The sequence below is a fragment of the Eutrema salsugineum genome, unplaced genomic scaffold (assembly GCF_000478725.1).
Source record: "Eutrema salsugineum unplaced genomic scaffold, Eutsalg1_0 scaffold_13, whole genome shotgun sequence".
NCBI lineage: Eukaryota > Viridiplantae > Streptophyta > Magnoliopsida > Brassicales > Brassicaceae > Eutrema > Eutrema salsugineum.
Window position 1 is genome coordinate 8,966,495 of NW_006256885.1, and position 23,572 is coordinate 8,990,066.

At 40.1% G+C, this 23,572-nt stretch overlaps 9 protein-coding genes across 13 annotated transcripts; 4 read left to right on the forward strand and 5 right to left on the reverse strand.

Annotated features, from left to right (window-relative positions):
- Window positions 1–246: 246 nt before the first annotated feature.
- On the forward strand, window positions 247–2,821 carry LOC18023713 (probable inactive ATP-dependent zinc metalloprotease FTSHI 3, chloroplastic). The gene is made up of 4 exons (XM_006408354.2): window positions 247–1,482; window positions 1,584–1,907; window positions 2,005–2,305; window positions 2,413–2,821. The coding sequence occupies exons 1-4, from the start codon at window positions 454–456 to the stop codon at window positions 2,610–2,612; spliced, it is 1,854 nt and encodes a 617-aa protein (XP_006408417.1). The 5' UTR covers window positions 247–453; the 3' UTR covers window positions 2,613–2,821.
- A 92-nt stretch (window positions 2,822–2,913) lies between these two features.
- LOC112088917 (protein trichome birefringence-like 20) lies at window positions 2,914–4,878 on the forward strand. Its single transcript, XM_024159394.1, has 3 exons — window positions 2,914–3,576; window positions 3,749–4,227; window positions 4,596–4,878. Exons 1-3 carry the CDS (start codon window positions 2,914–2,916, stop codon window positions 4,876–4,878), a joined length of 1,425 nt encoding a protein of 474 aa, XP_024015162.1.
- Window positions 4,879–4,932: 54 nt separating this feature from the next.
- LOC18023714 (protein DMP5) lies at window positions 4,933–5,601 on the reverse strand. Its single transcript, XM_006408355.2, has one exon. It carries the CDS (start codon window positions 5,599–5,601, stop codon window positions 4,933–4,935), a length of 669 nt encoding a protein of 222 aa, XP_006408418.1.
- Window positions 5,602–6,335: 734 nt separating this feature from the next.
- LOC18023715 lies at window positions 6,336–9,526 on the forward strand. The gene is made up of 9 exons (XM_006408356.2): window positions 6,336–6,651; window positions 7,025–7,142; window positions 7,245–7,348; window positions 7,686–7,811; window positions 7,898–8,018; window positions 8,119–8,203; window positions 8,317–8,430; window positions 8,599–8,638; window positions 9,162–9,526. Exons 1-9 carry the CDS (start codon window positions 6,475–6,477, stop codon window positions 9,312–9,314), a joined length of 1,038 nt encoding a protein of 345 aa, XP_006408419.1. The 5' UTR covers window positions 6,336–6,474; the 3' UTR covers window positions 9,315–9,526.
- A 612-nt stretch (window positions 9,527–10,138) lies between these two features.
- LOC18023716 (probable isoprenylcysteine alpha-carbonyl methylesterase ICMEL2) lies at window positions 10,139–13,028 on the forward strand. Of its 2 annotated transcripts, XM_006408357.2 has the most exons (11): window positions 10,139–10,526; window positions 10,829–10,905; window positions 11,022–11,091; window positions 11,174–11,254; window positions 11,512–11,586; window positions 11,653–11,754; window positions 11,842–11,979; window positions 12,092–12,157; window positions 12,288–12,431; window positions 12,524–12,614; window positions 12,711–13,028. In XM_006408357.2, exons 1-11 carry the CDS (start codon window positions 10,231–10,233, stop codon window positions 12,870–12,872), a joined length of 1,302 nt encoding a protein of 433 aa, XP_006408420.1. In that variant the 5' UTR covers window positions 10,139–10,230; the 3' UTR covers window positions 12,873–13,028. The 2 variants fall into 2 exon arrangements, with proteins under 2 accessions (XP_006408420.1, XP_024015194.1); XM_024159426.1 differs by lacking the exon at window positions 11,512–11,586.
- A 150-nt stretch (window positions 13,029–13,178) lies between these two features.
- LOC18023717 (FHA domain-containing protein At4g14490) lies at window positions 13,179–14,682 on the reverse strand. The gene has a single exon (XM_024159609.1). It carries the CDS (start codon window positions 14,680–14,682, stop codon window positions 13,303–13,305), a length of 1,380 nt encoding a protein of 459 aa, XP_024015377.1. The 3' UTR covers window positions 13,179–13,302.
- Window positions 14,683–15,548: 866 nt separating this feature from the next.
- LOC18023718 (6-phosphogluconate dehydrogenase, decarboxylating 3) lies at window positions 15,549–17,979 on the reverse strand. 3 transcript variants are annotated; one of them, XM_024159101.1, is made up of 3 exons: window positions 17,760–17,918; window positions 17,466–17,652; window positions 15,549–17,190 (listed from the first exon to the last, which is right to left on the reverse strand). In XM_024159101.1, the coding sequence occupies exon 3, from the start codon at window positions 17,178–17,180 to the stop codon at window positions 15,714–15,716; it is 1,467 nt and encodes a 488-aa protein (XP_024014869.1). In that variant the 5' UTR covers window positions 17,181–17,190; window positions 17,466–17,652; window positions 17,760–17,918; the 3' UTR covers window positions 15,549–15,713. The 3 variants fall into 3 exon arrangements, with proteins under 3 accessions (XP_024014869.1, XP_006408423.1, XP_024014870.1); XM_006408360.2 differs by lacking the exon at window positions 17,466–17,652 and having other exon boundaries at window positions 17,760–17,979; XM_024159102.1 differs by lacking the exons at window positions 17,466–17,652; window positions 17,760–17,918 and adding an exon at window positions 17,429–17,449.
- A 138-nt stretch (window positions 17,980–18,117) lies between these two features.
- On the reverse strand, window positions 18,118–20,699 carry LOC18023719 (probable galacturonosyltransferase 9). Of its 2 annotated transcripts, XM_006408361.2 has the most exons (4): window positions 20,677–20,699; window positions 20,207–20,500; window positions 18,774–20,012; window positions 18,118–18,647 (listed from the first exon to the last, which is right to left on the reverse strand). In XM_006408361.2, the coding sequence occupies exons 2-4, from the start codon at window positions 20,375–20,377 to the stop codon at window positions 18,372–18,374; spliced, it is 1,686 nt and encodes a 561-aa protein (XP_006408424.1). In that variant the 5' UTR covers window positions 20,378–20,500; window positions 20,677–20,699; the 3' UTR covers window positions 18,118–18,371. The 2 variants fall into 2 exon arrangements, with proteins under 2 accessions (XP_006408424.1, XP_024015222.1); XM_024159454.1 differs by lacking the exon at window positions 20,677–20,699 and having other exon boundaries at window positions 20,207–20,540.
- An 821-nt stretch (window positions 20,700–21,520) lies between these two features.
- On the reverse strand, window positions 21,521–22,971 carry LOC18023720 (E3 ubiquitin-protein ligase Praja-2). The gene has a single exon (XM_006408362.2). The coding sequence runs from the start codon at window positions 22,932–22,934 to the stop codon at window positions 21,693–21,695; it is 1,242 nt and encodes a 413-aa protein (XP_006408425.1). The 5' UTR covers window positions 22,935–22,971; the 3' UTR covers window positions 21,521–21,692.
- Window positions 22,972–23,572: the final 601 nt, after the last annotated feature.

Here is a 23,572-nt window from a genome sequence, read left to right on the forward strand (position 1 = left end):
CAGATTCATTGATTAACTTACAATATTTCATTATTTTTGTTCAAAGACGATAAACAAAAATAACAACTTTAAATATTTCTTGAAACTCAAATGAAAAGAGAAGTTCACTTATTGATTTTTGACAACGTTGTTTTGTTTTATTTTGTTTTTATTAGGAGAGGTCTATCGTTAAATTCTACTAAAAATCGAAAAATTGAAAACATATCTTTTTATAAAAAAATTAGTGAAATTGCTGTGTCAAAAACAAAAGTCAAAAGTGTTTAGAGCTTTTGCGAGCTCTCTTATCCTTTCAATTGAAGAGTCATCAGCTTCAAGACGATAACTTTTCCAATTCCATCTCCAATTCAATCTTGTCACGAGTCTTGCGCTTGGTGGGTTTTCGTAAGATTTTGGTTGTTTCGTTTTTGCCCAATTATGAACAACGCATGATTCAGTTTCCAGGAAAGAGAACCCATGGCTACTTTTAATGTTCTCTGTAGTAATCGTTTTCATCTCAAAGGAGGCAATTTTCCGGAGAAATCTAGCAGAATAGTATCTTCGCGGTGTAGTGAGCTTAATATTTGTGTCGCTAGGACGAAGAATCAGTCGTTTGGTTGCAGGAGACTTGGTGGGTTTTTGGAGATTGGGGAAACTAGATCAGGGTTTAGACTTCACGGCGATTCTCGGAATGGGTTTGCTTGTAATAGCGAGATTAAGCGACTAGTCAATGGTGATTACGGAGATAAGGAGACTCGTATTGGTGAAAATGGTAGAAACAAAGAGAAGAGAAGAAGATTTTCTCTTAGGCTTCGACCTAGATTACGATTGTTGAGCATGCGACTTGGAAGATTCGATTTGAGGGCATCAATTGAGGATTTCCGGTTATTTTTGAGAAAGAATATCAAAAGAGTGATCCTATCTACTGGTGTGGCTGTTATCTTCGGACTGTGTTATGTGTTCTTGAGGTTAACCGCTGTTCCGTCTCCTTCCATTGTTCCTTACTCAGACTTTGTAACGAATCTTCGAGGTGGTTCCGTTTCAAAGGTTTTGCTCGAAGAAGGTTCTCGTCGAATCTACTACAACACTAATGATAATGTTGAAGATGATCACAAGTCTGAAACTTCAGAAGAACCTGCGATCCAAGTGGAAACCGCGACTGAAGCTACTGCCAAAGACGTTATTATGCCGCGAAAGGTTCGAGCTTTGACTCCTGTGTGGAAGTATGTGACGAGAAAAGTAGATCACGATGAGAAGTTTCTTCTTAGTTTGATGAGGGAGAAAGGGATAACTTATAGTTCAGCTCCTCAGTCTGCATTGATGTCCATGAGAAATACTTTGATAACAATCATTTCTTTATGGATTCCTTTAACACCTCTTATGTGGCTTCTCTATCGGCAACTCTCTGCATCTAACAGCCCTGCGAAAAAACGACGCACTAAAAATCCCACTGTTGGATTCGAGGATGTTGAGGGCGTGGATTCTGCTAAAGACGAGCTCGTGGAGGTAAAAACAAAGTTTCTGTAAAATGCGATGTTTTTTTTTTGGATTTACGAGTGAGTGAATACAAACTAGGCTTGATGTTTTCTGCTATGTTTTCTTTGTAGATAGTCTCATGTCTTCAAGGAAGTATAAACTACAGAAAACTAGGAGCAAGATTACCAAGAGGTGTGCTTTTGGTTGGTCCACCGGGGACCGGTAAAACCTTGTTGGCTCGGGCTGTAGCTGGAGAGGCGGGAGTTCCGTTCTTCTCTGTTTCGGCTAGTGAGTTCGTTGAATTGTTTGTTGGAAGAGGTGCAGCGCGAATCAGAGATCTTTTCAATGCGGCCAGGAAAAACTCACCTTCCATTATATTCATCGATGAGCTCGATGCGGTTGGAGGAAAACGAGGGAGGAGTTTCAACGATGAACGTGACCAGACGTTAAACCAGGTAAAAAAAAAAAATCAACATTTTTAGAAACATTTTTAACCATGTAGATGCCATAACTGATTGATATATGTTTGAAGCTGCTTCCTTTCTTTTGTAGCTGCTTACTGAAATGGATGGTTTTGAGTCAGACACAAAAGTCATTGTAATTGCAGCAACTAACCGACCAGAAGCGTTAGACGCGGCTCTTTGTCGGCCAGGAAGGTTCTCAAGAAAAGTGGTGGTTGCAGAACCAGACCAAGAAGGCCGTCGAAAAATCTTGGCCGTACATCTGAGAGACGTGCCGCTAGAAGAAGACGCATTTCTCATATGTGATCTCGTTGCTTCTCTAACTCCCGGATTCGTAGGTGCTGATCTCGCCAATATTGTCAATGAAGCTGCATTGCTCGCTGCTCGTAGAGGTCAGTCTTCAAGAGACCTTATTCATCAACCCTTATATAATTCATATCTTGTTGTGCTTCCCGGATAAAAAAAGGCCGCATATGCGCGGTTTCTCGATCGTTTTCAGGCGGAGAAGCGGTGGCACGGGAAGATATAATGGAAGCGATAGAGAGGGCGAAATTTGGGATCAATGATAAGGAAATGAGACCAAGGACTATCGGAAATGAGCTCAGCAGGCTGTTCCCATGGATGCCATCTTTGGTTGGGAGGAATGGACCAGATCAAGGCGGTTTACAAGGACCGTTAGGTTATCAAACTCTCAGCTAAACCATGACCCAGACTAACCGGTTAGAGAGAGCAAATCTATTGATACCAAGTTTCCTTGTAGTATCTGAAATTTTTGGAGATTGTGCGTTTTTTGCGCTCCGATCTCTGTTTACAAAAGACCATAATATAAACATTGAATATGGTTTTAGTAATATGTACTCATTAGTTTACCTTGTTTCATGCTGATCCAATAATCCAAAATCTTCCTAGGATCTCTCTCTCCCCCTAAAATTAAAATAGGCATTCCTAATATTTCTTACTATTTTCTTTAAAGTTGTAATTTTTTTGGGGAATTATCGAGATGGAATTTCCCGGGACAAAGTTACGAATAGGACAAGTGATTTTTCCTCTTATTCTTCTACTTACAATAGCTCCAATCATTTATCTTCTTTTTGGTTATCCTCTCTATTACTCACCATCATCAATTTACAAACATGTATCGAATTCACCATCGAAAAACTCTTTTCCATCGCTTTCTTCATCTAGTTCATCACAACTAGTGTCATCATCAACGGATCATAACAAGACATTACCATCATTGTACGACAATAACAATGATTATGACGACACATATCATGTTTCTAAGCCCTCATCATCTTTGCATACTGAGTACAACCAACATTCCATATCATCATCATCGTCGAATGTTGATGATGATCATCAAGAAACTGATCATAAACCGAAGAGATCATGCGATCTATTCTCCGGCGAGTGGGTCCCAAACCCTGAAGCTCCGTACTACACAAACACGACATGCTGGGCGATACACGAGCATCAAAACTGCATGAAGTTTGGGAGACCTGATTTAGGTTTCATGAAATGGAGATGGAAACCAAGTGGGTGTGATCTCCCTTTGTTTGATCCTATCGAGTTTCTCGAGTTGCTTAGAGGCAAAAGCATGGCCTTTGTTGGTGACTCCGTTAGCAGAAACCATGTCCAGTCTTTGATCTGCCTACTCTCTAGGGTATAATGCTTATTCATCAGTTCATTAAAGTTCGTATGCGTACGTGTTCGAGTTTTTCTAGTGGTCAATATTGCAATACTTTGAACATGAATAAACAACTATTCCCACCAAGCCACCAAATTAAATAACACTTAAATGAGAAAAAAAAAAAACAACCTATTTTTTTTTTCAGGTGGAATATCCCGAGGACGACTCAAGACAACAAGACTTTAACTTCCAAAGATGGAAATACAAAACGTACAACCTAACAATTGCCACATTTTGGACAACCCATTTGGTTCGGTCCGAAGAAACCGGTCCGGGCGGTCCGAATTCATTCTACAATCTCTACCTCGATGAACCGGATCCTTCTTGGGCTTCCCAAATCGTTGAGTTCGATTACCTCATCATTTCCTCCGGGCAATGGTTTTTTCGACCACTCTTTCTTTTTGACAAACAAAAAACGATAGGCTGCTTGTATTGTTACATTCCCGGAGTCAGAAATGTCGGGGCACATTTCGCGTATAGAAGAGCTTTAAGAACAACATTTAAGACAATCAAAGGGTTAGAGAATTTTAAAGGACAAGTGTTTCTAAGGACATTTGCACCTTCGCATTTTGAGGATGGAGAATGGGATAAAGGTGGAAATTGCTTGAAAACGCGACCATACAGGTATTATTATTTTTCTTGTCGCTTCGTTCAGATTTATCAGACGTTCGTTATTACACTAGGGATATCTTCCGAATTACAGCCAATTACTTTAGTCGGTTTAGCTCGGTTATGTTTAACTCAGTTTTATATTTGTTATTCGATATTTGCAAATCAAAACAAATACAAATAACCACATGCACATATATAAGTTTATTTTTGGTGTTCAGTTCGATTTGTTTGACTAGTTCTGTTTCTACAAGATTTATTTAGTTTGGCGTCTTGTTCAACCATTCGTTTTTTTTTTTTTTTAAGTTTCGTTGGTTCAGAATTAATAATTTCAGTTTGATTTGATTCGACTGTTCATTTATTTGGGTTTATTTTTGTTGTAGGAGCAATGAGACAGAGTTAGAAGGTATGAATCTAGAGACACACAACATTCAACTAGATGAATTTCGCATTGCGAAAAGAGACAAAAACAAAAGTAACGGATTAAAATTGAGATTACTAGATGTAACAAAACTAATGTTGTTAAGGCCAGATGGACATCCGAGCAGATTTGGGCATAAACGTGAAGATAAAGTTATACTATACAATGATTGTGTACATTGGTGTTTACCAGGCCCGATTGATTCATGGAATGATTTTTTACTCGAGATGTTGAGACGTAAATGAAACGTCTCGCCGTTTTCGTTGTGTTTAGAGACGTAAATGAAACGCTATAGAATTTTACCGGCGATCAATATTTCCGGTTACAAGATATCCAATACCGTGACGTCTCGCCGGAAAAACAGTAAACAAAAGGGTACACATAACCCCAACACCCACCGGAACAATGTCCAAAACATGTTTCGTCTCTTCCTCCGGCGACGGACAAAAGCAATCCGTTACATACTTATCTCTCAACGCAACCGCTCCAAACACTAAAACCGACAACGTGGCATGGATCCAATCAACGACCCGCATCCGATATTTGGCTAAATCGGGTAAACCCGACCCGGTAATGTCAGGGTAATCGACGACCCACATGCCTTTGAACGTGACGAAACCAAAGTAGATCGTTCCATCGTCGGCTTTAACGCTATCGGTGAAAGAGCTGACGAAGCAAGACGCGGCTAAGAGGAAGAGGAGAATAGCGGTTAGGAAACGAGTTGCGTGGTCGCAAACGCCGTTTGAAGTGAAAACGGGCGTTAAGAGTTGAAACGCGAGGAGTGTTCCCGTTGGGAGGAGGTTTGAGAGATTTGCTGCTGACGTTAGCGTGTTTGACATGGCTCGTTGAGACATTGACATCTGTCTTTTGAGCGCCGCGGGCTGTGTTTCTGACGGCAGCTGCTCGGAAAGGTCATCAGGCTCCGGCGCCGGAATATACGCGTTTCTTAGCCTAAGGCCGCTAGACATTTTCTAGAAAATATTTTAAATATTTTGTTTGTTTCTTTCCAATTTTGGATTGAGTATGGATGATTTTGGTGATGGTAATGATGATGATGATGTTTTTATAGATGCTAGTACGTAGAAACAGCTAATCATACATAAGTTTACGCAATTACGCATATTGATATATTGGATTAATATACACTTAGCTGCATGAATTGAAAAAGACTGCACCTAACTGAAATTCATTTTCTTTAAGTTAACATATTTTGATGATATATTAGTTGGAATTTAATTAGTGTTATCCAAATCCAAGGTAATATAAATGGAAACAAATGGAGAAAAAAGTGCCATGTATTTATTTATTTATTTTTTGTCATGGATAATTAATTTGCATATTTGGATACTCATTTTTCTGCAGAGACGCATGTTTTGATGAAAAACGAATCGAATAAAAAAAGGAACCAAATCCAAATTAGATTTTATCCACATCTCTAAACAAAATGAAACCTAACTGAAATTACCATTGTCTTATCCGTATCTTATTAATCGCTTCGATCTCGGTCAAATTTTATTTTGGTCCGGTTTAATATGAAATTGTAGAGTCTGAGGTGTTTATCGGATAGAAGATTCGGTACTAACGACAATGCATAACATATATATCAAACCAACACCATGTCTTATATTATAATGGAGAGAAATTTTGAGAAATATATATAACTGCATACGACGATTCAATTAATTTTAAAGTCCACAACAAACTCGCCACTCGCCAAACGTCGTCGCTTTTTTGGAAGATTCCTCTAGAGTAGGAAGAGTGGACCAAAGAGAGAAACCCAGAAAGGTCGAATCTCTCCGGCGAAAATAAAAAGAGAGAGTTTGAAGCGATCTCACTCATTGATGGCGGAAAACAGCGAAGATCCTCAGCGATTGAAGAAGATCGCGGCGGCAGCATACGACTACGACAACGACGCTCGATGGGCGGATTACTGGTCCAATATTCTCATCCCTCCTCACATGGCTTCTCGCCCCGAGGTCATCGAGCATTTCAAGCGCAAATTCTATCAACGCTTCGAGGTCCGTACTATTGCCTCTCGATTCTTCATCACTTCGAGTTTGAGTTTTGTTTTGTGGGCGCTTCTGGTTTGGGGATTCTGTGTGAACTTAGGTTTAGTAAGCGTGTTGCAGTTGGTCGATTTTACGATTTGGGAGTTTTTGATGTTATTTCTGCTAACTTATTAGTTCCTCGGTTTCATAATGATTAGGGGATTGAGCCGATAGGAGGGATTCTATTGAATTCTGTGCTTAATTTATAGATTCCAATTCTCTTTGGGTCTTGTGTATATTATATAAGAACCATGTGTTCATCTTTGCTATGCTTTTTTCGAAGATTTCGAACGTTTTTAATATCTTCTGAATCTGGGTGTTATACTGTCATGGACTTGTGTAGGATCCTGATCTTGTTGTGGAGCCTATGTCGACTTCGTCTTCGTCTTCGCAATCTGCCAGACCATCTGCTACATCTGCATCTGCGAATGCAAATGAACAAGCTCGTTCACGGAACTCAGGTGAACTTTTTTTTTTCCCTGATATTCTTGACCTTTCAGTTTATTCTACATGGGGTGAGCTTTCTTCTTATGACCAAAAACTAACTAAACTTTGTGCCTCAGGATCGGTTCCACGAACCACTGGGCCGTCTGCTACTACGACAGGTGCAAACCCAAGTTCGGGCCGCTGGGATCAGCAGACAATTCAGTTTTCTGTCAATGCTTGGGTATGATTATGTTTTCCTGCTGCAATTTCTATCGATGCTTCCTTCTTCATATTTTGTTGATCAGAATCACTCCTTATTCACTGAACTGCAGACTTAATTTCTTAAATCGTTTTTACCTTCTTCCCTGTGCCTTTTCCCCCCGTTCTTATAATCACTAGATTTTTACTAGACATATCTTTGAAAAAGATATAGCTCTTATTAGGGGGCTTTGATGTTTTAATCTGTGTGGTTCATCATATGAACTAATGAAGACTAATACGTTTTGTCTGGCATACTTCACCTTACACTTTACTATTCTTCCCTCGTCAAGTTTTGTAATCCCTATCATATTTTGCAGGTTTTTGTTATAGCTGTGCTGGCAGTGTTACCTCTAGTACCACAGAATCTCTCAAATAGGGCTTATCGTCTATCTTTCATGGGAACTGCGTGCTCATCTCTATACTCCTTGTACTCTCTTTACGGGGTAAGCCGTATGATCTCTCATTTATAATCTCTAGGATCCATACGACGTCGGATTTCCTTCGGTAAGCAGATTTTTGTTATCTGCAGAGGCCAAGGGCATGGAATATGCAAGGGCTGCAAGTTTATTTTCAGTCAATTGTCGGAGCAAAGGATTTCATCTATTTCATCTACTGCCTTACATTTGTCACTTCGCATCTCTGTCTCAAGTGTAGGAGTTGATTGAATTTTTTTTGTGTATATGTGTGTGAATTTCTTCATATGACATAAATTCTTATGACTAGTCTGAGTCTCTTATCAATTTGTCACAGTTGCTTTGATTCCCATCTTGTGTCGAGCACTTGAACAAGTGGCCAAGTTCTTGAGGCGTAACTTTGCTCGCTCCACCATTTACAGGTAGTTTGCATCCAGCTGATCCGCAGGTCTGATTTTTAGTAGTCGTTTTCGTATTGTGGATTCTTACTGATGCTTAACTCTCCCCTTGTGTCTTGTTTTGTAATGGTTATCAGAAAGTACTTGGAAGACCCATGTGTGTGGGTGGAGTCGAACACAACTACCCTCAACATCCTCTCATCGCAGGCTGAGATAGCCATTGGCTTCCTTTTGATCATCTCTCTGCTCTCGTACGCTCTTTCGTCCTTTTAGAAGCAATAATAGTTTATTGGCACTAAATTCATTAGAACCTTTTGAAATGAATTGAGTTCATATTTGAATATCATGAGTGCTCTGGTTAGAACTGCATTTTACTGGTTTCACTCATCTGATCAAAATTGTCATTTTACTTACTGCAGATGGCAACGCAACATCATACAGACATTCATGTACTGGCAGGTACGTCTATTCAAATGTCTATCTTGGTCTACTTTCGGGTCGAGTCATCACCATTTCTCTCTAAATGGCGAAGCATCTGCAAGTAGAATTCTTTGTTGAAACTTGATCAACTGAACATATATATATATATGAACTTATTTGTTCTTTATGAAATTATAAGAAATTGTTCGGAGCCATGCTAATGGTTCGGGGTATTCAATGGAGTATGTCATTCATAATAATTTCAGAAACGATTAATTAATATATATATATATATATATATATATATATGATTATAGGGAGGAACCACCGTATTTAATCAAACACCTTTTTTCTTTTGTTGTTGATCTTTTTCTTTGAAACGAAGGGTTACGCGGGCTAAGGCCATTAGGTCGGTAATAAGAAGAGTTTTTTGCTCCTTTATTGAGTTGAAAATCATGCGTTTATGTCATGAGAAACCGTCAAACTCCTTTTTTGTGGGTTGGATCTTGAGAGTTGTTATCATGAATAAGGGATAAGCCTGAGTTTTTGTTAATGTTGGCAGCTATTGAAGCTGATGTATCAAGCACCAGTAACAGCAGGTTATCACCAGAGCACATGGAGCAGAATCGGGCGGACGGTGAATCCGATTATCCAACGTTACGCTCCTTTCTTGAATACTCCGGTGACTGCCGTTCAGAGATGGTGGTTCAGGTGAAATTCAAACACTAAATGCAGAGTTGACTTTTAAAATCCTTTTTCTTTTGTTTAAAAAAAAAAAAACAAAAGGATACCACCAGGCTCTCACAGTCTTATTTTTCTCGTAACTCATCATATTTCAGCGTAAAGTAGATTCTTCTTCTCCTTTTACGTTTTCTTGGTTATGAAATATTATTGTTGCTAAAAAAGATTTCGACTTTCTTTTGGTTACTAATATTCTTTAGAGATATATACTTAAAAATATTGTCTTTGAAGGGGGAGAAAAAGAATTATAATTAGGATAAATCCAATTCAAATTATAGGAACAAGAGAGCTCATCATTGTTTTGATTAGATTGTCTTTGGTTGGTGCGCGTGCCACCGCTAAGTTTACCCGTCACGTTCTAAGGCGTGTGGGCCCTCTATTCCATGTGGCGTTTACACACAACTCTATTTAAAGTTTCGAGATTATCACACAAATGATTAGCAGCAGTAGCGTTTACATTAGCAGTTACTCTATTTACCGTTTCGAACGCAATTCATTATTCTCAACGCAATTATTGTATCACCTTTTTATTTTTGATATCGCCTTCAGAAACCGTTTATAGGTCGATAAACAATAAACTCAGGTGTACATAGCTAAATTCTCAGTAATATCGTTAAATAGCGATGAATTATGAAATAACCACCTCCCACAAATCCACTATAAAATACTCATCATTAGGATAGTATATTAATTAGTAGAGAAAAATTAAATGACTCAGTTAGGAAGCACAATTTTGTTATTCCCTCGTGATCGCACATGATTTTAAATAAATAGCTTTCTTTTTTCAAAGGGATGCTTTGAAATAATAAAACAGAACCGATAAATAAATAGAACCAAAGAGGAGGGAGAATCCGACATCCAATCATTTTCCGACCAATTTCACGGCGGACATGCAACCGTCTCCGGAGATTCGCCATGCGGACCGTTGCCGTCCGATGTCTTCAACGGCGTCAGAGTTCAAGGAGGTTGGCACAGCGGATTCCGACGAAATGGAAATGGCGCTGCTTGACGGCTTCAACAGGTTGTCTTCACCCGAAAAAGTTCGTCGGAGAGTCTCCGGGAAGTCATCGGCGGACGAATCGCCTCGAATTTGCCGGCAGCAGTCGTTGGGTCGCGACATCGGCCATGCGGCGGCCGAAACGTATTTGATAACTCGACTTAGCTTCAACCTTCTTGGATATCTCGGGTACTAATTTCGATTTTACCCTTCCTTTTCAATTTGATTACCACAGCTCCATGGACATATATCTTGTGGCATGGTGTCGTTATATTTTGTTCGTATGATTGTAACTTGCTCGACAGGGAATCATAATAAAAAAAATTCAAATTCTCTGTAATTGTTGTCACTCTAATCAATTTGATTTTGATTTTACAAGAGTTACTTGTCACACACTAAAGTTGTACATGTCAAACGTCTTCTGGATGAATTCTTACCACAATTTTTCTGTAAGAAGAGTTTGTATTTTATTGTTGCAAGTTTTAATGCAGGGTAGGTTACCGGTGGATCACAAGATTACTTGCTCTTGCTTGTTACGCAATGCTCCTCATGCCCGGATTTCTTCAAGGTGATGTGCCATGCAAGAAGGGTCTCTTGTTATTTATTTATTATGAAGCTGTTTTGTCAATTGTGTACATTTTAACAAGCTTGTTTGTTTTCTTTCTTCTTCTTCTTCTTCTGCAGTTGCATTTCTTTATTTTTTCTCATCGCAAGTTAGGAGGAGTATAGTTTATGGAGATCAACCTAGGAATAGGTAAAACAAGCATAATTAATCTTGCCTTCTCCCTTCACTCAATATATATATAGAGTTCCCAAATGATTCGTTTATATGGCAGGCTTGATTTGTACATACCCCCAACAAATGATGGCCTGAAGCCGGTTGTAGTTTTCGTGACTGGTGGCGCTTGGATTATCGGGTAATCCACACTCTTCCTCTACTTTGAGATTGTTTTAGACTTCCTTCTATGTAATTAGTTCGCTCGCTGTGGGTATACTAACTCATACTAGTCTGATAGATTTAGTATACAAATATTGCACAAAGGTTTATTCTTGCATGTATAGGTCTCTCTTATCGTGGTTAACTTTAAATAAAACGCATAGGATCCCTGAAGCTTCCTAATTTTACAAAGATAAAGTCGAATTCAGATAGTTTCATAGTTGACTCATCCTTTAGGTACAAAGCTTGGGGTTCTCTCTTGGGACTGCAGCTAGCAGAAAGGGATATCATTGTTGCATGTTTAGATTACAGGTAATTTAATCAGATTAAACAAACAATTCCTTAACCGTTTTAATCTAACAAATATCTTTGGTCCAGAAACTTCCCTCAGGGAACAATCAGTGATATGGTAAGCGATGCTTCTCAAGGAATCTCATTTGTCTGCAATAACATCTCTGCATTTGGAGGCGATCCTAACAGGTTGAAAACTCACTCACTCATCACTTTCTTTGGGGTTATGTATGTACAATTCTCTATATCTTTCACAGGCTCTGATTGTTTGTGTAGAATCTATTTGATGGGGCAATCAGCTGGTGCACATATCTCTGCTTGTGCTCTCATCGATCAAGCCATTAAAGAATCAAGAGGAGAGAGCATCTCTTGGAGTGTCTCTCAGATGAAAGCTTATTTTGGTTTATCTGGCGGGTAAGTATTCCTTGACTTAGCGTCAACAACTACCATGAAGCTTACGAACGGTTTTGGTCTCGGATCCATCCAGTAATCAGAATATCTTTTCACTATTTGCAAACTGGAGCAGGTACAATCTCTTTAATTTGGTCGAACACTGCCATAATCGGGGCCTGTATCGTTCCATTTTCCTAAGGTAATTCCTGCTTAGGCGCCATATGATCAGTCATGTTTGAAACTCTGAAAATGCCATTACTTGCTATCATATTTACTTCTCTGACATATAGCTTTGGGTGGTTCTTTTTGTTTGTTGATCAACTTTGCAGCATAATGGAAGGAGAAGAGTCATTTGAACAATTCTCTCCTGGAGTGAGATTGAAAGACCCGAGTGTAAGAAAAGCCGCATCTCTATTGCCTCACATTGTGCTCTTTCATGGATCCGAAGATCATTCCATCCCACCTGAAGCAAGGTTAGATCACCACGAATCTGACAAATACGCTAGTTATTAGTCTAATTAATACGTTTGTTGAAAACAGACGAATTGTGTCTTTCTTTGTGTAGCAAAACTTTTGCAGAAGCTCTTCGAGGTGTTGAAGTCAAAACCGAAGTAATTGTGTACAATGGTAAAACTCATACCGATCTATTTCTTCAGGTAAGCAATACTACCTAGATACATAATAGCTCAGTGTGTTTGTAAAACACATGCTGCATCTGGTGTATAATAATCATTCACAATTTGCATTGCAAGGATCCTCTGAGAGGCGGTAAAGACGAGCTGTTTGATCATATAGTCTCTTTGATACACGCCAATGACAGTGACGCTTTGAGAAAAGATGCGTTTGCGCTGCCGAGAAAACGGCTTGTCCCGGAGTTTTTGCTGAAACTGGCTGGCAAGGTCAGTCCTTTTTGAACAGACAAAACACTAATCTCCGATCTCAGTATACTTGTTGTTTGTTGTTTGTTGTTGTATGTGTTTCTTCTGCTTTGGTTTTGTTTATTATTGTATCAAATTCGAAATGTAGAAACCCTCACATGTCAATAAGATTTTAGTATAAGTATCTCTTTTCATAAGCAAGCCACATGAGTTATTTTGCCAAGCAGAGCGTTGTAAATTCCTCATATATCAATCAATGGATCCAAAAGAGTCGAACTGAAGCTATTATCATCACATTCAACGATCTGAATAACAAATCAAGTATATATTATTGATTGGCAGTTACAGTCACATGATATTATTTTATATAATGAAGAAGAAACTCCAACTAGTAGTGGTTCCTAGCACAATCTCGAACATAGTATTCTCAGGGGTGGGGGTGATCTTAACTATGTCATATATTTTTTTAACTCACACTCCCATTTCCCTTTGCTTGCTTCTGCTCTGCAATATGCTTGTGAACTCTCAGAGATTTACTTCTCATGGACTCTATTATCTTCTCTGTCTCCTCCACTGTCTGTTTTCCCAGGTTAACCTCCGTGAATCTAAACCATCCTCTAAATGACATTTTCCCAAAATCAACCTCTACCTTGTCTACAACACTCTTATTGCTGGATTCCTGCTCAGCCTTTTCCTCATCATCACATCCACCACCGTCTGATGTCTCGATACCAGCCTCCTCGCTCTTACGGTCTCTTCCCTCGTCGTCGATTGTATCTTGTAATTCGTCTGTCTCTCCGTCTTCTCTAACAGCACAGTTCAGGTCCTCTTCTCCTAATGTGCTCTTCCTTGACTCAATCTCCACCCTCTTGGATCCATCATCATCTTCTTCTTTCTGAGCTTCAACATCCTTTTCATTTTCCTTATCTTCTTCTTCAACCTCATCATTTCTGTCTTCCATCTCTTCTACTACTACGCTCTTGTGCTCCATTTTCTTCTTCTTTGCACGGCTCTTCCGGGCTTGGTTCAGGACCATCTCCAAATCCAAGAAAGAATCTCCACCAATTTCTTTCCTCTTGCTTCTGGTAGCCCTTGCACAAGTTACCTTCTCCTCCACAACACTATCCTCACTCTTTACATTCGCCAATCCGAGACAGGGTTTTTCAACCTGCCTGCTTCTTGTCGGTCTCTTCATGGCTGAGACTTCCACTCCCTTTGGGGTATCCTCAATTTCCAATTTGATTGAGTTCAAACCCAAATTCTCAGTCTTCTTCTTACCTCCCCGAGCCCTTGAGTTGTTGCCCTTTTTCTCCTCCGGCGCTTCTTCTTCTTCCAGGGTTTTACTTCTCGTTTCCCTACTTCTCTTGGGCACTTGATGTTCCTCTTGCTTCGAAGGTCTGCCCTTGCGCTTTCGGTTCTCCTGAACCGACTCAACAGGAACAACCGGATCCGGATCCGGATCCGCAACAGCCAGACGCCTGTTGTTCCTCCTTGGCCTGGGAGGAAGCTTATGCTGCTCCTGAACATCAGTCTCTAAGTTGACGACAAAGGAAGTATACTCACCAAGCTTGATTACGTCTCCATGGCGAAGAATGTGGGGTTTATCTGGGTGGAGAGTGTCCGAGTTCAGTATGGTGCCGTTGGAAGATCCTAGGTCGTGGATTATCCACTTCTCGGAATCGGAGACGATCCGGAGGTGCTTGGTGGAGATTCCGGCGTCTTTAATGGCGATTTCATTACCACGAACGATTCGGCCAATCCGGATAGTGGATCCGGGCTTGTACTCTACAGATTCGCCTTCTCTTGGACCCTGCACGAACGCGAGCTTCAGCAATGGCGGATTCATCGTTTACTGTTTTTATTTTTTTTAGCGGAGCTTTTCAATGGAAAATGGAATTTGAAATTTCGGATTACGCTGTTCAAAAAAAAAAAAAAAATCCGGATTACGTCATATCACACGCATAAGGGTTTTTGAGCGCGTGAACGTTGACGCTCATAAAATGCGCGCGCGTGGGACTAATGGAGCGCTTGCTGTGACTTATTATGAACCTTTGAGCCCTTTTCTACACTACGGGCTTTTCTTTATTTGGTGATTAATACATGATCATAGTATTTTCTTCAAACATTGAGAAAATACTCTATTAAAATCATAAGTAACAATTAGAACTAAAGACTTCTTATATCTGTAGTAGGCCTGAATTTTTCGGGAATCAGGACGGGAATTGATGGGTAGGGGATGAGAATGAGAATTTCGGGAATCTGAATATACTACCCAAAGTATTCCCACAAAATAACGGGAGGGAAATTTACGGATATGAGACGGGAACGGAAAATTCAGGAATCAAAACATATTTCTCATACAATCCCAAAATAAAATATAATCGAAAAAAGAACGGGAAAAAGACGGGAAAAATTTCGAATAATTCAGATAATTAGATTAAAATCAATTTTTGTTTTTTAAAAAAAAATTATTATTTGTTAATAAATTAGAAAAATCATTATTTATTATAAAAAAAATTTCAAATAACCGAAATCTCTAAAATTTTACTTTATATAATTATCCAACGGCAAGTTCGGGTAATCCCATTCCCGTCCCTATCCTTTTCCTTACCCATTCAAATATTATTTTTAATCCACGAATGAGAAATTACCTTTCCCAAAAAATTCGGGAATTTCGGGACGGGTACAGAACGGATTACCTTTCCCAAAAAATTCAGGTCTAATCAGTAGTAAAAAAAAACTCAATAGTTTTACAATCTTTAGATAGGCCACAGTATTTCACACATTGAGGAAACAAACATTCAGTGTGAAAATATTATTCAAAGGAGAAGAAGAAGAAGAATACGAAAGAGAGCTAGAGATAGATATAGAGAATCATCAGATCTTGGATTTGGATTGTCTTGCAATCTTGAACCACTCGGTGTGGAAAGATCCTTCCACATCAGTTCTTTCATATGTATGAGCACCAAAGTAATCTCTCTGAGCTTGGACAAGGTTCGCCGGCAATCTCTCTCTCCGGTAAGAGTCAAAGTAGGCCAGACTCGCAGACATACCTGGCGTGCTGATACCCGAGTTGATACTTAGGCACACGACTCTTCTCCAAGCTGACTGTCTCTCGATTATCTCTTTTGCAAACTCAGGATCGACCAAGAGGTTAGCCAGTTCTGCGTTCCTGTCATAAGCTTGCTTGATCCTGTCTAAGAATATTGCTCTGATTATGCAGCCTCCTTTCCAGATTCTAGCCAACTCACCTAGCTTTAAGCCCCACCCTTTTTCTATGCTCTTGGCACGGATCAGGTTCATGCCTTGTGCGTAGCTGCAGATTTTGGATGCGTAAAGAGCCTTCCTCACATCATCGATCAGCTGTTTCTTGTCAACGGTTTGATCGGTTAAGATATCGCCAAAACCACCTTCCTTGAAGACTTTAGCGGCTTGCACACGTTCATCTTTTAGCCCGCTAAGGAACCTCGCATCAAGAGAGGATTCAATGGTGGGAGCAGGAACAGATAGCTCGGCAGCTTGCTGCACGGTCCATTTTCCGGTACCTTTCATGCCGGTTTTGTCTAGAACTTTGTCGACCAAATGCCCGTCCCCTTTATCGTCCTTGATCCCGAAAATATCCGCTGTGATCTCTATCAAGAAACTCTCAAGCTCACCTTTGTTCCACTCGGTGAAGACACCGTGAAGCTCCTCATTGGATAATTTACCAACAGATTTAAGGACGTCATAAGCTTCCGCAATCAGCTGCATATCACCGTACTCGATGCCGTTGTGGACCATTTTAACAAAGTTTCCAGAGCCGCCTTTCCCGATGTAAGTCACACAGGGACCACTATCCCTGACCTGAGCTGCAACCTTGAGAAGAATGTCCTCGATATTCTTGTAGGCTTCATAAGAGCCTCCAGGCATCATAGATGGCCCGTTACGAGCACCTTCTTCACCACCAGAAACTCCCATTCCGAGGTAGAGGAAACCGTTGTCAGCCACGGCTTTCTCTCTCCTCTCCGTGTTCTCATACCATTCGTTACCACCATCCACAATGCAATCACCCTTTTCCAGATAAGCAGAGAGGGTCTTGATGGTCTGGTCAACGGGCGCACCAGCCTTAACAAGCATGATTATGACACGTGGCTTCTGGATCGAATTGACAAAGGACTTAGGGTCATGGAAGCCATAGAGCGGAAGATTCCCTTCCTTCTTGGCTCGTTCCACGGTCTCGTCAACTTTGGAAGTTGTTCTGTTGTAAACAGAGATTGGGAAGCCTTTCTCAGCAATGTTGAGAGCTAAGTTCTGACCCATCACAGCCAGTCCTGCTAGACCTATTCTAGTAGGTTGAACAGCCATTGTCTTCTCTCTGCCAAACAATAAACACCTCACAAATCTCAGATCTCAGAAAGATGAAAAAACGAAAACATCTTCTTGTGCTACACATAAAGATATCCATTGGAGGTAAGCGATGAGACTAGAAGCCAAAAGTGATACACATATATATCTGAAGATAAACCCATCGATTTTAAGTAGGACTCAAAATCTCTACGGCAGGCAATATTTTTTCAGTCTTAATCGATACATGCAAGAGTTAGTGTCCACACCAAATTTCAAAGTTGAATCAAGGACGAAGACTATTACAGATCTCAAATTTTTGAACGATCGTAGCATACACCAACCGCAAGCGCGAAGATTCGATCTCAACAACAACGTGACGATAATATTCAAAAAGCATCCTAGATCGCGAATCAAAAACGCAGGGACTCTTAACTACGCGAAAGTTAAATCACATCTCCGATTAAACTTCCTATCAAAATTTTCGATACATCTGAACAGGAAAAAAAACATACACACATCATCTATGTCGAGAAACGATTGAGAAAATCACATAGCAAAACAAAAACGATTGAGTAAACGAGAGTGGGTGATACAAACCTGATTTCTCACGAAATGAATTTGAGATTGTCCAAGAAAGATCAAGAGGAAAAGATCTAGAAGACGGTAAAATTCCGGAGCCTGGTGATGTTTTTTGTATCAGATATATAGCGAATGAACGGTCTGATTCGCACCAAGTAGAATTAATTAATTTTTTTTTAACTTTCCCCCTTTAAAAATATTTGTCAAAGTTGGCCACTCCGGGTTAGGTGAGAAAAGGTGGGTGGTGGTAGATGTTTGTCTCTTTTTCTCTTCTATTTTGGATCCTGATATATATAGAAAATGTATATTTCTATTCATATTTTGTTGAATTTTCTTAATTTTGATCATTGAAATTTTCCACTAGTTTTAAACTATAAAGTAGTAAAACCATCATCATTCTTTTAATCTTAGACATTGTAGTTTGGAGAAGCTTTTGCTGTGAAGAGTTACAAAATGAAAATAAGAACAAAAAAAACTATAACAGAAAGAACAAGCAAAATACTTTGTAACTCTATATAAAAAGATAAACGTATCAGTTAAAGAATGCCCGTAAGATGAAACATATCGATCCGAGGTTACCTCTTACCGGTAATATTTTCTTCGGGGGTTTTTTTTTTGTTCGGTCTCTCTTTAGAGGCCAAAATTGCACATCTGCACAAACTCCATTTCGTTATCGACGTATTTAGTCCAGAGAGACTTGTATTGGTTCATAGCAATGTCAAGCCATGGTTTCATGTTTCCATTGTAATGGATCACCGCTGCATTTCTGATCTCGTCCATGCTCACTCCCGGGTTGTAGCCTAACCCAAGCACATGCCAAGATTTGTCCAATGATTTCGTCTTTGAATAGAATGTGATCAATCCCGGAGGTAGAGTGCCCAATTTCCAGAGTGTTCTGTCTTCATTCTGCTCATAAACAAAACAGAGTCAACAGAAGAAGATAAGCACATACATAATAAAGAGTTTCATATGTCTAAGTAGTTACTAAGAATGAATCATACATTATTATATCACTAATCACAATAGACTTACCAAGTTCTGCCAGTAATGGTATTGATTGGTGCATTTCTCGCGCCTCCAAGCATTGAGATCAAATATATTCATTCCAAAGGCCCAAGCACAAGCATTGGGATTAAAGCTTTCCTTGATCAAAGGATGAGTGAAATTAAGGTACTGACCATATCGATGAAAAGAACCAAAGCATGTCTCAACAGCTCCATTCACTTTTCCATCTAAGTTGATCTTCCACAAACCAGTCACGTCTTTCTGCACCACAACATCATCGTCCAAGAACAAGATCTTGTTCAGCTTCGGATACATTTCCGGTAAGTAAAATCTGAGATGGTTCAACATCGAGAGATATTTTGGGTTCTTGAACTTAAGGTTATGGGCATCTTTCGTTGCGTTCTCCGCCTGGTTCTCAAAGTAAAACTTCTGCAACTTGGCAGACTCGAGCTGCCTCAAGACCGGTGCATATGAAGTGTTCAAGAACTTGAAATCCTCCACAGATTTGATCTCAACATGGGCACCACGGTCCAAAGGACGCATCTTAAACCAGACCTTCATGGCTGCAAGATTCATTCGATCGGTCACCACATGAAAGACATGCTTCCATGGCTCCTCGGCGTTCATCACAACCGATCGCACCACTACTGACACAGCAATCACGTTGTCAGAGAAAATTGCATAGTGGTAAAGACTTGGATCCTCCGCTGCTGGATCAGGAGGAGCATCCTTGTACTTTTCCGGATTTGAGATCCTCTCTCCTACAAGCCTCATAGCCAAACAATGAAGACTTTTAGGGACTGACTTGGCTGAAATCAAGCTTGCGACAGCGCCGCTTTTCTTTGCTTTTGTCAACTGCTCCTGGACAGCAAAGATTGTATCTTTCAACTTCTGGATTTTGAGCTGTGTATCATAGCTCTCTTTCGACTCAACAATCATCATCCTCGCTGTCTTCACCTTATCTTTCACTTCTTTTTCAAGCTGCCTGAACGTATCCTCCTCGAGAGCATTGCCGTTTTCAGACACAGCAGATTTCAAACCAGGTTTTGACTGCAAATCAGAGAAGTTGATAGCCAAATCTTCAAATAGCTTCAGCTGCTTGGAAGCATCAAGCTTCAGCTTCCTGGCGTAAGCCGCATATGCATTCACCAGTGTCAGATGATCAGTCGCTTGCTTGTGTATCAGATCCAACCTTGTTTTCAACGGATCCGATTGTAAAGCCAAAAACGTCCTCTGCATATATGCGTTTCCCATACTCGGCAACGTCTAAACCACAGAACCAAAACAAAATCAGGCACGAGCAATCAGAATTCCAGTTTACATGAATGCTTAAATCGAAGCTCAGATTCAAAGAGTTACCACCGAATCATTCTAAATTTTGACCGAAATGTAACCAAATCAAAGCATAAATATATAAACAAGAGAAATTTTTTAAAGAGCTGTGAGATTGAGACGCATACATGATCCTGATGAGGCTGATGACGAGAGGAGTTGAGGACGACGGAGAACGTGGCAAGGAATAGAAAAGAGAACAAGGCGGAGATAAAGATCCGGTACGAGAAGAAACTGCGAAGTCCGGTAGATTGGCCGGATCCGACGCCGCCCCTGCCTCCGCGGAAGGCCACCGCCATTTCTACCGATACACTTCACCTTACCGGTCACTTTTTTAAGATCGGGCTTTTTCGATTCGATTCGTCGGTGAGCTTCTTCCTTGGTCGAGAGAAGAAGAAGAAGAAGATGACTGAGTTTAACCTCTGGAGAGTGACGGATAGATCTCAAACATTTAGTGAGTGAAGAAAACACGTTATTAATTATAGAAGATCATACGAAAATTAAATAAACAATTATTTAGTGCAGAGGTAATAAACAAATTAATTAATACATTACATAGGAAAATAAAGATAATGTAATGCGGAAGAATGTGACGAACCAAAAGATTTCTGCGTCGGTGCGATCTATTGTCAAATTGACAAAGCTAAGCTCTATTGTGTATTTCACATTCACACCTTTTATATTGGTCATTATTTAAGTTTAGTCCCTCAAGCTTTTCAAATCACAGTCTCATCCTTGCTCTCTTTCTACTTACAGGCTTTAGTATGGCGGGCCGATATTCGGGCCACATGAAGAATGATAGATCCATGAAATTACGACAAACGACACGATGTTCCCATTTAAAACATAAGAACTTGACGTTGTTCATTATTTCCCAATGGTGACGGACAACTCTATCTATCTCATGAGAATTGCTGAGACTTGAAGTTGAACAAAAGAAATATTTTGAAAATATTTCAAAATTTCTCTTGATGACAAACGAAGCGACGATGTATGGTCATATACAGAGTTCTGCCCATTTGTTATCTCGAAATCAGCAGGGAAAAAAATAAAATATATATAATGAGATCAGACATACATAAGTGGAACATACCAGAGAGACAAGAGTTTTAATTTCACAAACTCCATGGAACCTGTAAGGAACTATTGAAGTCCTGCAACAATACAATCACAAGTTTAACTGAGAGTTCCAGAGAGAACAAGTAAGAATACGTAGATCATCAAAGAAATTACAAAAGATAACCTCTAGTTTTGCTCTTTCCAGATCATGCAATCTAGCATAAGAGTCTGTCAATAACTAGAGAAGCAAAGAAGGTAAATAATATAACTGAAAAAACCAAATAAGCTAAATATTATAACCGAAGTAGCAAGAAGCAGTGATTACAGTCTCATCAATGAATACAACTAGGAAGAGATAATGTAACTTCACAACCACTTGCAAGATATGGCCTTCAAAGGTCCAACTTGATATTATGTCATAAAAAAAGAATATCTACAACATGAGCACTTTGGAATTTACGATGAGTGCTTATCACAAACAAAGTGGTTCAAGGATTCTCAAACTGTGACTATTAACATGACGAACAGATACTTCAAATAAAATCAACACTATATCTACCCGGTAAGGAAAAGACTGCTTTGTGATGATCTCCTATGCCTTTCATACTCAAAATCATCAGTAGGAAACTCAAACCGACAAACCGGACAAGTATTCCTTATCTTCAACCAAGACACAATACACTCTCCATGATAGGAATGCCTACAAGGAAGCATATTCACTTTCTCCTCTATGACCATTTCATCTTTGCAGACCGCACAAAAGATGTTCCCTTTGTTTACTTCTTCCACTGTAAGTTCCACAACTGGAAGATCCTCAATCACCCTTTTTGCAGCTGGAGGATTTCCCCTGATTCCAGTCTCGTTATCAAACATTTGCCCAAAGATAGCATCATCATCAATATGATTCTCGGCATATTCATCCAAACTAGCTAGATACAGGTAATGACTCGGATCGATATCACCAGGGCTTATCACGATTCCTTCAGCTTGTTCGATGTAATTAACAACGTTGTTCACAGTTAACAAGACCTGCCAGTCCAGTTCATGCTCTTCTTGATCATCCCTTGATGAATTTCTTGATGGAGAAGACAATTCTTCTTCTCCCTCTTCCTCCTCTTCTTCGGATCTACTAAAAGACATAAGCGTCCAGCTAATCGCGTTCTGCAACTCCTCCAAATCTTCATCAGCCACCATGGTTTCCCCATCGAAGGCGTAATCCCAGACAGGAGGACGACCCGTACCGACCTCGACCCGACCCAGAACATTAGCCTCATTCTCACTATCCCCTAAAGTAAAATCGAACACGCCATCTTCGTAATCGGAATCTGAATCGATACCGGTCACTCGAAGCCCTTGCTCGTCTGAGTTACCATGTTGCCGATCCGAATCGGATCCTGACCCGGATCCCGACACACATCCAGCCCCCAAAACGATCTCCTCCTCGTCTTCCTTGGGGTCATAAAAGCCCCATATATTGAAATCATCGGTGGTCAGCCCCTCCGATTCCAAGTACTCAGCCGCGTCAACCCCGGAAGATTCTCGATCGAAGAAATCGATTGGACAGTTGTACGGAGCAGGTTCTGTATCCGTGTAAGAACCTGATCCAGAATCTGAAATCGCGCCAGAGAAAGGGAAATAAGGATTGCAATCGATGTCCCTGTCGTCGAGCGCAGAGTAACAAACGAGCAAGCTCGTAGCCTCGCCATCTGCTGTGAAATTCAAACAGTCTACGGCTGCACCTCCGCCTTCCGCCTCTTCTTCAAGGTCGATTTCGGGACCGGGCTTCGTCGACGCCATTGCTGAGTTTCAGAGAAAAGTAAAAGAAATTAAAAATGAAAATGAAAATTTCAGAGGGAAAATCGTATGATCTATACACAAAGAATGTAATATGATGACGTGTAAATGCAGGGATTTGCTGGTGGATTAAGATTCTGCCACATAAGACAAAAATTGAAAGAGCCAAAAAAAAAGCAAGGACGTAAAAAAGGAATACGCCGTTGCGGGGATCGAAACCCAAGAGAATAGGCCCGTCAAGAGATGTCAATTTGGGCTTGGACCCGCGGGCCCGTTAAACCATCCCGACTGCACGCCTTACGCAAAAGTCAAAGCTTGCGTAAGGAGCAATTATATATCGACATGTGTCCAGATCCCATCACAGATCTTGTTGCGTAATTCACTGCTTGAAAAAAAAAATTAACGTCTTTTTGCTGTGTAAATTTGTACGGATTTCTTACGTCACTTGAAGATCTTTGCTGGTAGATTCTTTGCCCAAAGGAAACTATAGATTTCAAGAATTACTTCACATACAAATCCAGGTAAGGGCGACAGATATTTAAAATCAACAGAAACTAGCCCATATTTTTTAAGTATTGACAAATTATGTAGAAAATAACAAACAAGAAACATACAACATGGCAAACAACATGCCTAATTAA